This window comes from Polypterus senegalus, unplaced genomic scaffold (genome assembly GCF_016835505.1).
Source record: "Polypterus senegalus isolate Bchr_013 unplaced genomic scaffold, ASM1683550v1 scaffold_2306, whole genome shotgun sequence".
Lineage (NCBI taxonomy): Eukaryota > Metazoa > Chordata > Cladistia > Polypteriformes > Polypteridae > Polypterus > Polypterus senegalus.
In genome coordinates, this window is record NW_024383125.1 from 1 (window position 1) to 19547 (window position 19547).

The window sequence follows — 19547 nt, forward strand, 5'->3', positions numbered from 1 at the left end:
CGGGGAGGCCATGCTGGATAGGTTTTTCTTTTTGGGACTTTTTTCCTTGCTGCGAGGTCACGAAAGTCCTCTGATACTAAGCATGACCATTCATAGCCATCCACCAAGGACCAGGCAGTATAGGTAAACACCTTCACATCATCATGAATGATAGCCGTGAATAATTAAAAGAAAGGGAATATAAATCTTTCAGAAAACAAATTTTGATTTCATGAAACCAGCAGCAACCAAGGTCAAAATCAACATGAACTCATTGATTACCCATGTTTAAATACTATATTAATAACTAATGGAGATTGCATAGTGGCTCAAACAGTAGAGCTGTCCTGGTATTCAAGTTCAAGTCTACATTTATTGTCTTCGTATTATGCATAATAGAATGCAGTTCTTACTTGCATCTCTCCTGAGACTAATTTACTGAGCAAATTACCAACAAAAAAACAACTACTACAACACCCAAACAAAGCCAGATAAGATTTATAAAAATACACATCAGGTGCACTCTATAATGTTCGCCCAAAATGCTGATGAGTAGTCTTATGACCCTGAGGACAACAATTGTCCCTGATCTAATAATGCAAGTGCTAGTATTCCTCGTATTGTTTACAAAAATAGACAAGGGAGAAAAGTAAATGAGTGGATTGCTGAGCTCTTAAATAATACAAATGTTTTTCTTGGTACACTATGGATGACTCTGGTGGTTCTTACTACGCATGTAGATGGATTGAGAGAACATGGGGTCAAGAAGTTGCCGGAAAGGGGTTTGTGGAGCTCCGATATCTTTGCAAAGGATTAAGATTCAAGTCTTTAGAGTCCTGGTGTTTCCTGTTTTGCTATATGGTTGCAAGATATGAACACTATCCAGTGATCTGAGACAAAGACTGACTCATTCGGTGCTGTGTCTCTTCTAGAGTCCTTGGTATTGCTGATTTGGCTTTGTGTCAAACGAGAGGCTGCTCATAGAGTCCCGATTGAGGCACATTACCTGCATTGTGAGGGAGCATCAGTCACGTCACCACTCCATGTGGCGCGATTCCCCGAGGGTAATCTATCTTGCAGGATCCTCATTGCTGAGGACTCAAGGGGCTGGACCAGGGCAAGGTCACACCCATGTAACACCTGGCTGTAGCAAATAGATGGTAATTTCCAGAGGGTAGGACTAGATTGTGTGTCTCCCTGGGGGATTGCCAATTTGGGATCCTGAGCTGTTTAGTCCTGTGGTGGGTGTGGGAACGCACTGTACCAGTGCATGCTCCCCCAACCTGACCTGACATGACACTATGGGCCTGTTAATACCAATCAATCATTGCTTTAATTCCACAGCTTTTTGAGTATTGTTGCCAACTATGTGTATCCCTTCACGGACACCACTTATCCATCTTCTAAAGGATACGCCCTGCATGTCACAAACCAAATGGGATCTCAAACAAGTTTAATGAACATGACAACAAGTTCAGTGTTCTTCTGTGGCCTTCTCAGTCACCAGATCTGAATCCAGTAGAAGACCTTTTGGGTTGTGACAGAACGGAAGATTAACAGCATGCACGTAACTAATAAATCTGTAGAAATTGCATTAAGTTGCTAAGTCAGAAATTTCATGAATGTCCTACCATATTGGAAATAAAATACAAAGTCAGACAATTCGGACAAAATAAATCTATCTGAATCGTCCAACTTAGGAAGTAATGCTGACTTTTCTTGTTTAAAATAAAATATATAACCTGGTCAGCCTGAATTGAAATTTTTTGGTCAAATTGTGCTTGGAGTGAAGTGATATACATTTAATACATTTATTTTGCTATTTATTTTCACAAAATTCCACTTATCTTTAATTGTTTTTTGAAGACAAAATAACAAATCAACGGTGACCTTGTTTTCTCAAAAAGTCAAGTAGCATGAATACACTGAAAGGGGAAGGTGAATGTCACAAGTCGGAGCTCCAAATAGTCCAAGACCACGGAACACAGCAATGGACCAGAACCTCACAAGAATGTTTCCAATATACTGTGGAATCCATGGCAGAAAGAACTAAGGTTATTTTGAGAACAAAAGAAACCGCACAGGCATTAGTGTAGAGTTCTTAATACTGTAACTGGCTCAGTGACTGTATATAACACAACATTCTCTGACCTGCTTGATTTAATTCAGGCTTATGGGGTTGTCATATATTTTACTGTAAGCTCCTAATAGCAAGCCAGATTCCTAACAATTATGTTGCCTGACAACATCATTTCCAACCACCTTCATTATAAACTTCCTTCATAATATTTTCGCTGTGAAAATTTCATTTTTCAGGTCATTTGCATTGCTTATTAAAATCATTGCACGTGTAGCAGTTTGGAGTAGGTTTGAGGTCAAAGCAGATTACTTGCACCTCAGTGATCATCACTAGTCAATCTCTATGCAAGTAATCAGTACCAGGAAGATAAATCCTATTTCTTTAAACATATGCAATAGACAAGCTGAGAAGTGGCAATATGACAAAGTGCAGCAAAGCACAACGTTTACAATGTGCACTGTCAGCTCATTGGAAGAACAAAACAATTAACCTTACATAACACCAGGTGTTTGTGCTACTATGATAGATGCCAATGGCCATATCTAAGAAAGGCCACGGTTTTTACAAAGTATCAGCTGCTCTTGCCCTCTCTTTACTTTTATGTGTCTTTCATCACCCTTATTTACAAGCATACATTTTCTTTCTTTATTAAAAACAGCTCAATCGTCTAAAAATCACCTTTTTTTAAATAAAAAAATATGATACCTGATAAAAATGGTCACATTCAAGTCTAATTGTTACATACTGTTAATATAATAACCTGTAATCATTATTTAAAACACCTGCACATGACTTAATAAATGTCTTGTGGTTCTCACCAGTGCTGAATTACTGCTTTTTCAAGTGGCACTAATCCATGAAGACATCTTGTATATTGCTTCCTGAATCGCTGGTTTCACTTTTTGTACTGAATGACCAAAGGTACATCTCAACTCAACAATGTTTACTATATTGTGATTAGTGTTGTTTCATTGTTGTATAGATGGAAGAAGTAAAATAAGCAAAAACATAAGGAAAGATGGGTGCCGTGGCCCAGCATGGAAGTCTTTTATGTTATGGAAACCGCCCAGACCTGTAGCTTGACTGTCAATGTTGAAAATTGGTGGAGGTGTTTGTCTGCTTCAAATACTTTGGGGCAGATATTTCTGAGCCTTTGATTTAGCCACAATAAAGTATGCATAAGGACACCTTCATGCTAATACTACTGGATGGTACTGTATAATTTTTTCACTATACTGTAGGTAACCAACTGACAAGAGATTGTTAGGTTTACAGGATGATACAGGGAAGCCAAATTTCCACATTGAACCTCCAAGACAGAGCACAATAGCAGCAGGAGTGTTCCTGCAAATGCCAGTGTGGGAATATAGAGGTACTAAGAGCTTGTTATATCTGAATGTGTGCTGAGCAGTAGTGGCACACGCTGGTACACTAATATGTGATAGAGCAAGATTTGGTCAGGACAGAAGTATGCAATATTCCTGTGATGTTAAAATGCAGGTGACTTAGAAATTACTAGGAAGAGCAGGTGGGAGGCTGTGGCTACTAGTTGGTGCTGAGGATGGGTTGCCCAATTAAGAACAAGCTTGCTGGGGACTGATAGAGGCCATTACCTTGCACTCATTAGCTAGGAGACAACATAGTTAAAATAATGAACAGCTGAAAATTTACCTTGGAAACTTGACTCTTAAGGGCAATCAAGAGTCATTTTATTCTCTTATTCTGTTGTACTACTAGTATTAGGACAACCATCCCCGGAGGTGATTGACTGCAAGTGACCCTAAGAGGGTATTTAAAACTACCTGATGGCCTACGTTCCTATGTTACTAGAACTGGAAGTACAGTTTGAGCAATAGCCCATCTGGTCATCTGGTGTGCCAATGAAATGAGAGAGAAGCAGAATGTGAAAAATGCATTCTTTTTAGAGTACTTGTTCGGTGGGTAGGCATAGAAACCATCTTTACTTGGTAAAGAGGGATGAAAAATCATATAGTCAGGCCTGGAGTGTTCTTTTTGATATGAGTATGTTGTGCAAACTAATATTCAAATAAATAAAGCAGTTGGTGGTCAAGGTACTTTGTTTGGAACATTTCAGGATCTTTATCCCTTTTCTGGTATGAAACTCTTATGTGTGAATGTTATTGATTTTTAGGAAATTTTAGAGCAATGTGTAGGTATATTTTGTCAGAGTATGGTGTCTGGTGAGTTCATTTAATCATTTGTAATTTGCAGGTGCTGCAAATGGTCAAAACCTCCAAAACTCAACAGGTTAAATAAAACAATGGGACACTTATTAAAAACAGAGTGGTGTGTGTGGAAAGCCAGAACGTATAGCAGTACACAACACAATATTAACTATGGATGGACGCCAATCTAACAACAGGCTAAACTAGAACTCATCAATGAATTATAATACATATTTGCCACTTGACTTTGTTGATGAGACCAGTTACCTCAAGATCAGTTTAAATATTTGCTTTCACTCTTGAAACAATACCTCCTTTCAAAATATTTGTAAAAATGGGAGAGAATAGGCACCGCATGTGAAACAAATGTAAGAAATATAAAGTATTCAATAAAGTACAATAAATAGTAAGCTTTGGTACAACAGCCAGAAGGCATGCTATGACCATAAGACAAAAGGCAAAAACAAGACTTTAGGAACTATAATGAAAAGTAATCAGGAGTTACTTGTTTACCTCATCATTTTCTAAAAGAACCATGCATAGACTTCACCATGCAATTCCTTGACTCACCTTGCAAAATCTCATTAAGAAACCATTTAATCAAAAAGATAGAGCTTGTATCTTCGGTCTTAATATTACTGTTTGTAAACCATCCATTTTCCGCAATAAGAATTCTGGGATTGTTGTATTCCAATTTTATCCAGTTCAGAGCCTGCCTTATGCTTAGAGAATCTGGCTGACCATATTTTACAAAAGTACTTGGGACGTAAAGTTGTTAGGTCCAAATGAAAAAGCAAAGAAGTCAGCAGTTCCCCTAATGTATTTTTTCTCACTTGCTGTGAAGGATGGCATCCAATGCTTAATCTTCTGTTTTATCACAGTAGGGTAGTCACCATCCCCGAAGACTGGTTTTCCAAACCATCCCAGTACTGCTTGCACCGACTGGTGGCAGCTTTCAATAGTGAAATCATTAAGATTTCCTTTCTTCGGCTCAGCCCAGTGTGAGCCTAAAGTGAGAGACACAAAACCATGTTGTGTGTGACGAAAGTGACGATCGTAAGTGTGCCATACTTTTGCATGGGCCTGGAAATAAAAGAGAACAAAGAAGATCAGCAGATACATATTTTTTGCATATTACTTGTCAATACATGAGGATCATGTTGTTCAAAGAATTGCGTGTAAGTGTTGGGTAGTTTTGTCTTGGGCGCTGTCAGATTGTACTCTTTGAATTGTCTCTGAGTATATCATTTAAACTTAAAGTTCAAACTGGAATCAATATGTACAGCCTTTATTATCAACAAAAAGAAAGAACCAAAGCTGTAAACACTTGCCCAATGCCTGTCTCATAAAACATTCAACAGGGGTCTCTCATTTTACAAATTTACCATGAGTCTGAGACTTTGAAGCAGTATGTGGTTTCTCATTATATTTATTTATACTGAGATCTATAAGGTTTGCCTTCTGATGGATTATTAACTTAGAAAGTAGGAATGTTTAAATAATCAGCAGCCATTCAGGCTATCAAGTTTGTTGTGTTTGATAATCTTTCCAAATGTCTCATCCACGCCTTTTTTTAAAAAAAAAAACAGTCAGGTAGTTTCAGGTTGTCATGAACCTTGGTGTAAAGAAGTGCTTCCGGTTTCCATCTTGAATCCACTTTCTTTACATCATGAGGTTATCAGGTCAGTTTCAACAACATGTGAACATTTTATTTTAAAACCTATTCCTGTTAGTGTTAAAATACAATCAATGAATGAAGAACTAATGATTCTGATGCATTTCAGATTCTTTGAACTGTTTCTAGAGTTTGTCTGCATATTGTTTAAGGCAGTGGTTCCCAAACTCGGTCCTGGGGACCCACTGTGGCTGCTGGTTTTTGTTCCAACCAACATCCGTTTTAATTGGACTCTTAGCCTAATTAAGTGAGTCGTTATTTCCCAGTTTCTGTGTTTTGGAATCAATGTAGAGATTACAAAACTAAGCTTGGTAGATTTTTTTTATTAAAATGGACTACGCAGTTATATGGGGAATATGTAATTTTTTAAAGTTGTTAACAGTATTTTCAACCTAATTTTCATTCCGCTTTTCCAGGTGCTCTGGTTATTTAATTGATTATTTTCTAATTAGTGGGTCGTTGCAGCTTTCATCATCCCAGGTGTCTGCTATGCTGGTTGTTAATTGTCACTATTAGGGTTAAAAGAAAGGAGCAAACTACACAGGAAAAGGGGAAAAAAATAGGAAAACAACAAAAGTACTATAGTGCCACAACTGACACTCCCTCAAAATGCAGGTAATGTGCTTCAACAAAAGTGTCTTATAAATGTAAAAACCATACTGTTGTGTTTTTCTGAATTCAGAATAAGAGAAGAATAAAAAAGACCAGCTAATTAAATGAGATCAGTTGTAATCGATAATTATCACTGATTATGAATCTGGTGGGAAACAAAAACCTGCAGCCACAGTGGGTCCCCAGGACCGAGTTTGGGAACCAGTGGTTTAAGGGATAGTCACCAAAAAATGAAGAACAGGTGTGCATTCAACTCATATTTACATTTGATGCATGGCGGCACTTACATCTCCAGAAGACTGCACTCCAATCCAGAGACTTTTTCATACCACCTCCATAAAATACAAGTAGTAAGGTAAAAGGGAAATATAAATTGGCACATTGTGTGTGTGTGTGTGTGTGTGTGTGTGTTAAAGTAACCTATGATCGATTAACATCTGATACTGTTGTGACCTGTGATCTTTGTGCTCTGAGACACAAAGCAAATAAAGATAATTGAAGGATGATCAATTCAATTATCTGCTTTAATATCCACTAAAAAGTTTTTGCTTAAAAGCATTTTAAGACATTCATTCATTTGTTTGCACTCTGCCTTTCTTAGTGAGTGTCAGGCAGACTTCATAAAATAAGTATTGTAATTTCCAACATGTACACATGTAACAATATTATAAAATATTTTTTAAAATCCCATTGTGACATATGCAATACACTGTCTAGAATACAAATAATTACCAGAGACCACAATTTAAACATTCTATATTTCTCAGCATAAGAAAAGGAAATATTTATGCTTAGTTCTCAATACCATGAAAGTACCTGACAACAGCACAAGTAGATATGGAAGTCCTTTGAACTTTAATTCTGACTCAAAGAGCACTACAGTCTGCTTGTTGTAGGTCAGAAATGGCAATCAATAAGAAAACCCATAAAAGCTGCAAAAGGCTTACATGGGGATTTCTTTCAACTCTTTCAACATCACAGACAACAGTTATTTAACATGCATTTGTGTTAATATGTTAATAGTGGCATTTAGTTTACAAAACTTGTAAATTTACATATAGTTTGACTTTAGGCTACTGCCATTCTTTAGTTACACATATATTTAAACTCCTTATAAGCAAATCAGAGGTTTGTTTTCTTCCTTGATTAAACACTTGAACAATAAAAACTCCATAGAGTGTTACTTTAAATATATTTATTCACTCTGAAATGTCATGAAAACATGATGCTTTTTAGTGCTCATCCATTTACTACTAAACCAACTTTATTTCAAGGTGATAAGGAGGTGGAGTATACCTTGGTAGCGCTGTGTGCAAGGCAGGAAGCTATCCAGTCCATCAAAGGACATACTCACACACCCACAGACACTTCTGCTTTAGAGTAACCAGTTACCTGAACATGACCAGTTTTCAAGTATGCAGTAATAGAACTTGAGTACCTGGAGAAAACCCTCTAAAACTGAATTTCTCATTACATGAATAATTCAGGATGATATGTTTGGCTCCACACAACATAACACAGAAAATGTTGTTTCAGAAAAATTAGTAAATGAACAGATACTATTTTGAAGTAACTGGAAATAGTAGTGTATGATCAGGTTTTTTTTTAAGTAAAGAATCTTGGAGCACACAAAAAACAACACTAAAGTGATGTCATGCTGTTAATTTGCTTTAGTGTTTTACAGAATCCTAATATAGAAAAACAGTCAGTCAATGATTATCCAAACCGCTATATCCTAACACAGGGGTCTGCTGAAGCCAATCCCAGTCAGCACAGGTCAAAAGGCAGGAACAAATCCTGGGCAGTGTGCCAGCCACCACAGGGCGTGTACACACACACCAAGCACACTAAGGACAACTTAGGATCGTCAATGCACCTAACCTGCACGTCTTTCGACTGTGGGAGGAAACACACGCAGACATGGAGAGAACATGCAAACTCCATGCAGAATGGACCCGGGAAGCGAACCCAGGTCTCCTTACTGCGAGGCAGCCCTTAGAAGATACATGTTTTATTGAATATAGCACAGGCTAATTTTTAGAAAACAAAAGAAAAATCTTACACTAGTGACAAATAAAAAGTTTTTGTGGTGCGTAGTGTTTGTTTATACCTGAAAGTTAAGTATTCATACCACACTAGCATATTCCTTAAATTTGATTACAATTTGTGCCTTTGCCCTCATGAGAAGTTAGCTAAAGGACAACTGTACATAACTTGGAAAAGCATGGCAGCAAATGTGTAGCATTGATGCTGCCACAGTACAAATGAATATGAAAAAATGAAGCATCATCACAATTTTGATATCCATTCATCCAATTTCAAACTCTCTTATCCAATTCAGGGTCAGGTGAAGCTGATGCCTATGATCATAACCAGCTGATTAAAGATGATCAAATAAAATAGATTAGTATGATAACATCAGAAGTCTTACATTGCTTTTATGTTTTACTCACAAAATCTGTAATAGAGCAGAATTAACTAATTGGTTTTAATCGACAGTACCATAAACAATTATGTTAAACATTTGTTTAACCAGACCACCTCCATTCTCTGGACTAAAAAGTATACTGCTTGCTTTTCCATAAAAAGTTTGCCTCATAATTTTTTAAGGTGACCTTAAGCAAATATGGTCATTAACAAAGTAGCACATGACTGGCTACAGCTATTTAAATAAATTTAGATTGTAAGCTGAAATCAACAATTACAAGTTAACATACTCCCATACTGGGAAGCCTGCCAAATTCCAAAAAAACTTACAGTACCTATTGACTAAATGAAAAGGACCCTTTCAGTTTAGTTTCTATGGCATTGTGAGAAGAAATTCATATTGCAAAAAAAGCATGATCCTAGTAGCAACAATTTTTCTTTCCATATTTTACTTCTGAAGAAATACATGTGTGAAATACTGCATCTACTCCATTCGTATATTTATTTTATAGTGTATATTCACAAGTATTTAAATATAAATGTGGTATATATTTTGTGAAAACTATTCCTTTGATAGTACATATTTTGGGCATACATGTTGCATAATCAATACAAAAATGTACTATATCATATTAGAGAAATATACTCTACCAGAATAAGTGATTATATATATTTTAAATTATAAGTATAATGCAAATAAAGTTGACCTAATATAGTGTCTTTCTATTACAAATGCCATTCTATGGCTCTTTACAAAAATAAATGCATAGTGCAACTGTTTAAATATATAACTTATACCACAGGCAAATTAGCTGAGTTAAGGGAGGAAGGAATTGAAAGGGCAACCTTGTGGTTTAGGGCCTAATTCCTTAGCCATAATGTCACACTGCCATTTATTATATTTGGGGAAAACATTAATTGAAATAAATGAAATAACTTTTAAAGATGGATTTTTTAGAATCACCTTTTCCATTAAAAGGTCATGTGAACCCTGAGGCTATCTCAATAACATGACGCAAGTCCATTGTTGAACACACTCAAGGACACACACTCACATCAGGCGATAGAGCTGATAGTCAGCCAGACATTTATATTTTTGGGTTGTGGGAGGAAATTAAGTACATAGGAGCAACCCACACAGAACTTACTATCTCTACAACAGATAGTCACCTGGGTAGGATTTGAATGCATATATCAGGACGGTGGGGCAGTAGCCTGAACTGCAGTTCTACCATGGTACTAGAACTATAAACTATAGTATATATATATATATAGACACGCACACGCAGTAGGAGGTCATGGATTGATTCGACAGCACCTGGGAAACCACTCCGCCAGGGAATGGTGGGGTATTAACTTTCTCCCTCTGCTTCCTCATAGGAAAAAGACCGCCCTGCACCATAGGCATGGATGACCGCAGCGATACTTCCGCCCTTCCTCCGCCATCTTGCCCTGACGCCATCCTTCCCATCCTCCCTTGCGTCCTTCCCGACATTCCTCCACTTCCGCTCCTCCCCAATAAAATGGCCGCGACGCCAGGAGTCGCGCGCGCGCATTATGAACTGTTTGTTTATGATTTTGACCTGTTTTTGTTTATCTGTACAATATACGGGCCGGAAAACCCCAACCCTTGCTACTGTCTCTCGGTCCTTACAACTGGCGAGCGGCAGGATAGAGATCCCGGAATGACGGAGGGACAGGACCTGAACACCGTGCTGCAGGAATGAACGCCCAGCTCCAGGCCCTGCAGCAAGCGCAAGCCGCTACCAACCGGGAGCTGGAGGCCACGGCCAGGTTAGTGGAAGCCCAACGGGCGAGACCAGACCCGCCAGGCAGCCGCCTCCTATGGTACCGGCGGGCCCTTCGAGGACGCCGATGCCTACCTGGGCATGTTTGAGAGGACGGCCACCCGAACGAGTGGCAGCGGTCCGAAAGTGGGCGCCCATCTTGGCGCCATACCTAAAGGGACGCGCTGGCCTATTATGACCTCCCTGAGGAGGAGGCCGCTAATTACGCACCTCCTCAAGCCCAAATATTGGCCCGCTACGGCATTAGCCCGGCCAGCAGGCGGCAATGGCGGAACTGGGTCTTTGACCCGGTGCCCGCCGCCCAGGCGCTCGAAGTTCTGGGGCAAGATGGGCCGCTGGCTACGCCAGAGAGCCCCGACGGGCGGAAAGTCGCCGAGCGGGTGGCCTGTGAAGGCCTGGTCAATGCAATGCCCAGTTCCCTCGCCCAGCAGGTCCGGGCACGCTTATCAAACATGTCGGGCCTCCTCGACGCCCTGGAGCGCCAGTTGGCGGTCCTCCACTTGGGGGTCAGAAAAGCCTGCTCGCTGGAACCGCAGGGACGGGCGGCCACCCCGAGCCCCTCGACGCGCTGCAGAAGCGCCAGCCAGAGCCAAAGAGAGGCCGGGTCCGCCGCTGTTTCAAGTGTGGCGAGACCGGCCACCTGCTGCCAAACTGCCCCCATCACATCGCCCCGGAGCCTATGGACTGCAGCTGGACATCAACGGAGAGGTATTGTACCCGCCGCATCCCTTGGCGAGTCCGAACACGGGAGTGGTGTTGCTAAATGGGCACGCCGTGGTGGCTTTGTTTGATTCCGCAGCAACATTACCATTGTTGCTCGCCGCTTGCCTTACCGCAACAGTGGTTAAAGCAACATTTGTTGGTTACCTGTGTACATGGGGGACTAGGTCATATCGCTCCGCCACTGCTATCTTACCTGGAAGGGGGAACCAATCCAAATGACGGTCGCTGTGTTACCTGACCCCCACTTCCCAGTGATCCTGGGACAAGACTGGTCTAAAAGAATCAGCGGTAAGCCATTCGCCGCTCCCGGGGCCTCGCTGGATCTTGTCATGAGGGGAAAAGGCAACCCTCCCGCGGCCTCCACGCCGCACAAGGGCAGGCCCTATGGGCGCTGGTGTCTCGGGGACCTTCCGTGGCTACGGACCTTGACCCGAAGATTCCGCCGAGAAGGGACTAGCCAGGGAACTCTCCCGGCCCAGGCCCCAAGACCTCTCGCGGCCTGGACCATCAATTTCGTCCACGCCGCCTCCTTTAAGAGGGAGCAGTGGAATGATGACTCCCGCGCTTTGCCCGAACGCGATTGTTCTGCCTAACAGCTCGACAGCGGACGGATCCACACCGCTGGAACCCTTCTTTGTCCTTGAAATGATCTGTTGTACCGAAAGTGGCTACCCATGAGGGCGAGGTGCGGAAGTTGTTGCTAATTCCGCTGCACCTTCCGGGCGGAGATATGCGAAGTTGGCACATGCTCACCTCCTAGGCCCACCTCGGGCCAAAAACACTGGAGAGGATTAAGCTCGCTTTTACTGGCCTGGGATCAATGAGGAGGTCCGGGCGGTTCTGTCAATCCTGTCCGAGTGCCAGACCCGCCAGATTCCTAGGAGGGACCGTGCTCCTCTAGTCCCTATTCCCTCGTGGACATCCCTTTGAAAGGATAGGGGTCGATTTGGTGGGACCCCTGAAGCCCTCAACCCGTGGCCACAAGTATATCCTAGTCATGGTGGACTATGCCACCCGGTACCCAGAGGCGGTTCCCCGCGCCCGCTAATACTAAAAGCATCGCACGGAACTGGTTAACTTGTTTCACGCGGGCATACCCAAGGAGGTCCTCACGACCAGGGTACGCCTTCACTTCGGATACGCTCAAGGAGGTGGCCAAATTACTGCAGATAAAGCACCTGAAAGCGCCAGTCTATCACCCGCAAACTGACGGGTTGGTCGAGCGATTTAATCAGACGCTTAAGCAGATGCTCCGCAAGGTAGTCAGCGCTGACGGCAGGAACTGGGACCAGCTCCTCCCGCCGTGCTTTTGCCTACCGGGAGGTACCCCAGGCCTCTACGGGCTTCTCCCCTTTGAATTACTATACGGGCGACAACCCCGGGAATCCTCGACATCCTAAAAGAAGGCTGGGAGGCCGAGGCTCTTCCCTCCTCTAATATTTTGAGTACGTGAGCAACCGCGCCGACCACTCACAAAGATCAGGCCCTCCTAAAAGAGCACGGACTCGGCGCAAGCAGCGCAGGCCCGGTGTTACAACCGCAACTCCGCCCTCAGGGAGTTCCGCCTGGGACCGAAGTTATGGTGCTCGCCCCGACCTCCCACTCGAAGCTGCTCGCCACTGGCAAGGGCCTTACGAGGTTAAGGAGAGAAAGGACTCGCCGACTATTTGGTAAAACAGCCCAACCGCCGATCGAAAGTGAGAGGATCTATCATGTCAACCTGTTAAAGCCCTGAGAGATAGAGAGGAGCTTCCCAGCCCCGTAGGTCACTCTCCCTTTCGCAAGCACAACTGCCCTTAACCTCGTGAAGAGCTGACCCCAAGCAGCGGCAGGAGTTAGCCCAAACACTCCGAGCCATCCCCGAGGTAGTGAGCGAGTCACCCGCCGGACCGCTGATTGAGCACGATATAGTCACGGAGCCCGGGTAATCGTCCGAGAGGCCCTACCGACTCCGGAGGCAAAACGCGCAGAGGTCGAACTGGAGGTGAAACGTATGTTGGACATGGACATAATTGAAGAGAGCCATAGTCCCTGGTCCAGCCCTATTGTCCTCGCCTCCAAGCCAGACGGCTCCTGGAGGTTCTGTAATGACTTTAGACGCCTGAATCAGATCTCCAAGTTCGATGCCTACCCCATGCCCCGCATTGACGACCTCCTTGGCGGCTGGGTACGGCTCGATATCTGACTACCCTTGACATGACAAAAGGGTATTGGCAAATTCCTTTAACGGCATCCGCAAAGGAGAAAACGGCCTTTAGCACCCCTAGCGGGCACTGGCAGTACAAGGTCCTCCCATTTGGGCTGCACGGGCCCGCGACCTTCCAACGCCTGGTAGATAGAGTGCTGACGCCCACCAGTCCTATAGTGCCGCTTACCTGGATGACGCTGTCATCTATTCCGCACCTGGGAGGAGCATCTACTGCAGGTCGCAGCTGTCCTCCAACACTGGCTAAAGCCGCCTCCGCATAAACCCCGGAAGTGTTTTTGGATTAAAGGAGGCCAAATATTTAGGCTACCTCGTGGGACAAGGACAGGTGCGGCCACAGAGCTCCAAAGTGAAAGACATCTTAGAATGGCCCCGTCCGAGTACCAAGAAACAGGTGCAGGCTTTCTTGGGGCTTGCGGGTTACTACCGCCGGTTTGTTCCCGCTTCTCCGAAAGAGCAGCACCCTTGACTGACCTGACAAAAAGGGCGCCCCTATACGTGGTGTGGACCGACAAAGCAGAACACGCGCTCAGTGACCTAAAGAAGGCCCTAACGCCGGCACCTGTGTTACGGACGCCCGATTTTGGGCTCCCGCTTATTCTCCAGACCGACGCCGACACAGGCCTGGGTGCGTGCTGAGCCAAAGCGCCGATGGTGTCGAGCACCCTGTGATGTACCTTAGCCGAAACTGATGGACCGGGAGACCCGCACGCTGCAGTGGAGAGGGAGGCCTTGGCCATTAAGTGGGCAGTGACCCACCTCCGTACTACCTGCTGGGTCGCGAAGTTCGCTCTGGTGACTGATCACGCTGCACTTCAGTGGATGTCCCTGCACAAAGAGTCGAATCCGCTGGGTCACCAGGTGGTTCCTGGACTTACAGCCGTATAAGTTCACTGTCACTTATCGGCGGGCACCCTTCAGGCCAATGCCGATGCCCTCTCTCGTATTCACGACCTCTCGGTTAGGTCCGCCCACCTGACGGTCCTGGGCTAAGGGGGATCGGTCACGCACGCGCAGTAGGAGGCCGCGGATTGATTCGACAGCACCTGGGAAACCACTCCGCCAGGGAATGGTGGGTATTAACTTTCTCCCTCTGCTTCCTCATAGGAAAAAGACCGCCCTGCACCATAGGCATGGATGACCGCAGTGCGATACTTCCGCCCTTCCTCCGCCATCTTGCCCTGACGCCATCCTTCCCATCCTCCCTTGCGTCCTTCCCACATTCCTCCACTTCCGCTCCTCCCCAATAATGGCCGCGACGCCAGGAGTCGGCGCGCATTATGAACTGTTTGTTTATGATTTTGACCTGTTTTTGTTTATCTGTACAATATATGGGCCGGAAAACCCCAACCCTTGCTACTGTCTCTCGGTCCTTACAATATATATATATATATATATATATATATATATATATATATATACAGTATAGCACATTGTTTATATGAAAATCATGTCTAATACAATAGATAGATAACACTTCATTAAAATTGACATTTATTCATATTTATTAACACAAATGCTGGGATTAATCAGGCCAAACTGAACATCTGCAAGAATATTTATGATACCACTGCACTAGAAAAAATACAATGTTTGTTGGTATGTATTTTTTCAAAGTTCAAAATATTATGGTATTTTATATACATTTATATAAGTTGTTATTTAATTTGTTTGCATTATTTGGACTTCTAGATTATGTTTGTAACTATCTCACACATGGACTGGACACTTTGCTTTCAATATTTATGACACTGGACTTTTTCTTTCTTAAGACAGGCAAACAAGCTGATTTGTCTGATAATATTGTTGATTTCTGCTTTCAGTGAAATATCATGTTTATTTTGCTGGAGTGAAAACAACTAAAACAAAGATGACCATATTTCTACACGTCAAACTGTGTATACAGCTGTAAAAGTTTAGTCTATTGATGAGGAGAAGCAACGTTAAAGATCAGCAGATTTCTATGGACTAGAACATAAATTACACAAATACCTCAAAATCTAAGAAATGAAACTGACTTCTGCAAATCTAGGTACAGTCTGTATTCTGTATATTAAGCTTTGAAACTTCTTGTTCATGAAAAATGAGTTATTGCTTCAACTAATTGTGTCACATTAAACAAATATATAGATACAACTGTATTTGTCCCCAGGGGGAAATCTGCCATGTAAAAAAATACAAACATGTATAAAAATTGTATAAGACAAAGAGAAGAACATTAACACATTTGCTGCCTTTCAACAGGGCATAATTTGGCACCAGTAAATACTCACTTGTTATATTCTAAACAGATTACAACACATATTAATTAATTGTTTTTTTATGTAACTTTCCCTTGTAAAGCATTTTTACCTACATTGCTTGTATGAAAATCTGATATATAAATAAATGCTACTGTTGTTATTTTGAAATTATTACAAGACCAAACACAAACATATCCCGTGATATAGTATTAGGACAATAGGCTCACCTTGATTAGATTGTGCGCTGCTTTGAAGACAGCCGAAGAGTCTGCAGTCTCCCCAGGGGCATGTATACCTGTTTCATAGCCATGCCATGCAATCAGATAGGGATTGTGAATTGTAAGCCAGTACTTGACACGATTCCCAAATGCCTGAAAACAAAAGGCTGCATAGTCATTAAAATGTCAATTAGGGACTCATTTTTCCATCCCCCATAATTGAGCTGGAGTGCTAAGGGTAGGTCCCAATGGTACAATGTAACAACTGGTTCAATCTTTTCCTCTCTCAAGGAGTCAATCAGGTGGTTGTAGTAAGTCAAACCTTTTACGTTCACAACATTTGCTATTCCATCAGAAAAAAGTCTTGGCCATGAAATGGAGAAGTGATAGAATTTTACTCCCAGGTACTTAAGTGCTTCCAAGTCCTTATCCCACAATGTATAACTGTTTGAACTCGCATCATTATATCTGAAGTCTGGAGAATGAATGAAATGGTCCCAGATAGAAGGTCCTTTACCATTCCAGTCCAAAGCTCCTTCTGTCTGAAAAGCTGCTGTACCAACACCCCAGAGGAAAGATTTAGGGAATTGGTTTGCCTGGAAATATTATGCTTCATTTGGAAGACTGGATCCTGAAAATTTGTTCCAAACGTTTCTTCCATCTCCTATTTCACATGCTACAAATCCTTCATAAAGTAATAATATAACACAGAAACATTTTCTCAGGTGCATGATGACAGATGATGCAATACATTAAGAGAAATTTTGGATACTGAGGAATTAAGAAAAATATAGCACTTGCCTATATTCTGTTTCAGTGGTGAGCTACAGTGCCCAACCAGTAGGCTGGCTTGCATCTGTACAATGAATGGCTGGACTGCCTGGTCACTGCATTAGGGAAAAGCCAGACAGGCTCCCTGTCAATGATTAGCCTGAACTGTGAGCTCAGGCACGGGTCACAAGGGGAGCACCGCTCTGGGGAGGCAACTTTGCATCTGTATTCACGCCTTCCTACTGTGGACTGTTTAACTCTGTGACAATAATGAGAAAGGAACACCATTAGATTTTGTTTCCTAATGTAAAAAAACTAATTAATTTAAACAGCAATTTCAGGCGTGCACTGAGTGTTTTCATTGTAAACTTTAAGGTACACTGTCAAGTTACTAATTTAGAAGATATCAAACATATTGCAACAAGCAATTTTATTACTATATAACAACAGAGATGCTTGATTTAATTATGATTTCATTCAGATTACAAGTTTTTGTGGAAACAAATATAAATAATGGTGCCTAGTGTTAATTATGCTATAAAAAACAAACTAGGCTAAGTCTGTATGATTTTAAAATACTACATTTCAAATATGTATGTGTGAATTAAATTTAAAACATTATGTTAAAAATGCAAAATCATAAATAATTTTCAAACAGTATCTTTGTTCTTATTGGCTTTGGTTTCTGCCTTGCAACTGGTTCTGCTGTGGTGGGTTCTAAACATTTACATTTAGCAGGTCCAGTAAGTAGATAGGCTAATTCTCCTTAGTCACATATTGCACTTTGTACTTTAAAGAAAGACATTAATACAATATATTTCTAGATGCCACCCCTCTAGTTACTTTTTAACTTTCCTAATGCAACTCAGTATCATGAGGATACTAAACACAGATGGGTTACAAATCTATCACAAAGAACACTGATACCCACATTCACTCACACAGGACCAGTTTGGAGTCATAAATTAATATAATATGCATATTTTTGAAATGTGGGTGGAGAACTGGAGTATCCAGAGTAAAATGTACATACCAAAGGGAGAACATGCAAGCTCCACATAGAAAGTGACCAGACTGGAACTTTAGCTCCATTTAGCTCCATTTAAGCACAGTTAATCACGTTGTCCTTTTAGTCATGCCACATAAATTAAATATACACTGTATATATATGTATACATAAATGCCATAAATCCACTTAAATAATATACAATCATGTGTTGTCATTAATTTGAAATACACCTATTCATTTTTGCTTTCAGGATTTGTATTTATTTTGGTGCAGTTGTATGCAACAAAGTGTCACTAATACATTTGATAGGGTATTACATAAAATACATTCCTCAGACCTCTATATCTTTCTAATGTTCTAATTAACAAAATTCATGGGTTGGGGGGAATGGAGTCTTTCCAGGTTATATTGGATGCCAGCCATGAATAAGTGCAAGTTTGGGAGCCAGTTTATTGCAGGGAGAGGAAAACTGTAATACAGTTGAAAAGAAACATCAAAGACAGAGGCAAAATGTGTAAATTGCACAAAATGACTGGGCATGGGATTCAAACCCTGTTAAACGTTGGATTGCACTCCCTACAGTTCATAATGTTGCAGCTATAGTCCTATATCAGATGGCATAACAGCTTTCCATTTGTCTGGCTAACCTATATTATCTTTCTGTACATTTCCTAATATTTTTAAAACTCAACTCTTCACCTTTAATGATATGAAACTATGCTCCAAATCTATTGCCCAAACTAGCTTTTCCAATTAGCAATTATATCTTCATGGGGAAAGGATTTGCCTCTTTACTCTTTGTGTGTGAATATATATATATATATATATATACATACAGTATAGATAGACAGATAGGCGCACACAGTATTCATGTTATCATTGATCAAGTAGTCCATCTATTTGTCCACTTATTGTACCCACTGAATCCACTTTTACAATTACCAGTAAAACTGGCTGAAAGGCAGGAATCGATGCTAAGGGAGGTGCGGGTGTATCCAGGAGCACAGAGGCACACACAAAAGACTCACATAGACTGCATCAATTCAGATTCACCAGTGAGCTCAAAAGACACGTTATGTGAATTCAGAGAATACGGCCACACAGAATGTGAAGAATATGCAAACTACACATCGATAATGCTGCATCTATTCAATACATAATAGGCGATTTAAAAACTTTAGAACACAATATATAAGTTAAATTGAAATTTACCCAAATATTTATTTTGTAATTAAATATGAAATTAACGTTCTTGGCACATATTCTAAAGTGCTGAAGTACTCCCTTCAGAATAAACCCCAGTCATTGTCTTCATGGAGCCCGCATCTCCACTGCGTATCCGCCTACAGCAACAACATTGAACTGCCTTGCACCCGCCGTACGTGGTGACCTCCAGTTTTAATAGGTGGGTTTAAAAAAATAGATGGACAGAAGGATAAAATGGCCGCTATATTACAAAAGAATGTTTAAAATGTTAAAACTATTTTATCGCAAATAATTGAGAAAATATGCCTCAGACCCTGACGTATTTCCCAGACTTCATGAAAATATCTTTCCTTTTTTGTTGCCTTATTTGTTTTTGACATCACTAAAAAATGATTACAAAAAAA

The 19547-nt window shown here is 41.5% G+C and overlaps 1 protein-coding gene across 1 annotated transcript; it reads right to left on the bottom strand.

The window, feature by feature from the left end:
- Positions 1–87: 87 nt before the first annotated feature.
- Positions 88–18030, bottom strand: LOC120521319 (beta-klotho-like; the record flags this gene model as incomplete). The annotated part of the gene is given in 6 exon segments (XM_039743027.1): positions 88–156; positions 4818–5019; positions 5022–5328; positions 16167–16342; positions 16345–16753; positions 17962–18030. Coding segments are annotated over 6 exon segments (1232 nt in total), but the record flags the coding sequence as incomplete, so codon positions are not given.
- Positions 18031–19547: the final 1517 nt, after the last annotated feature.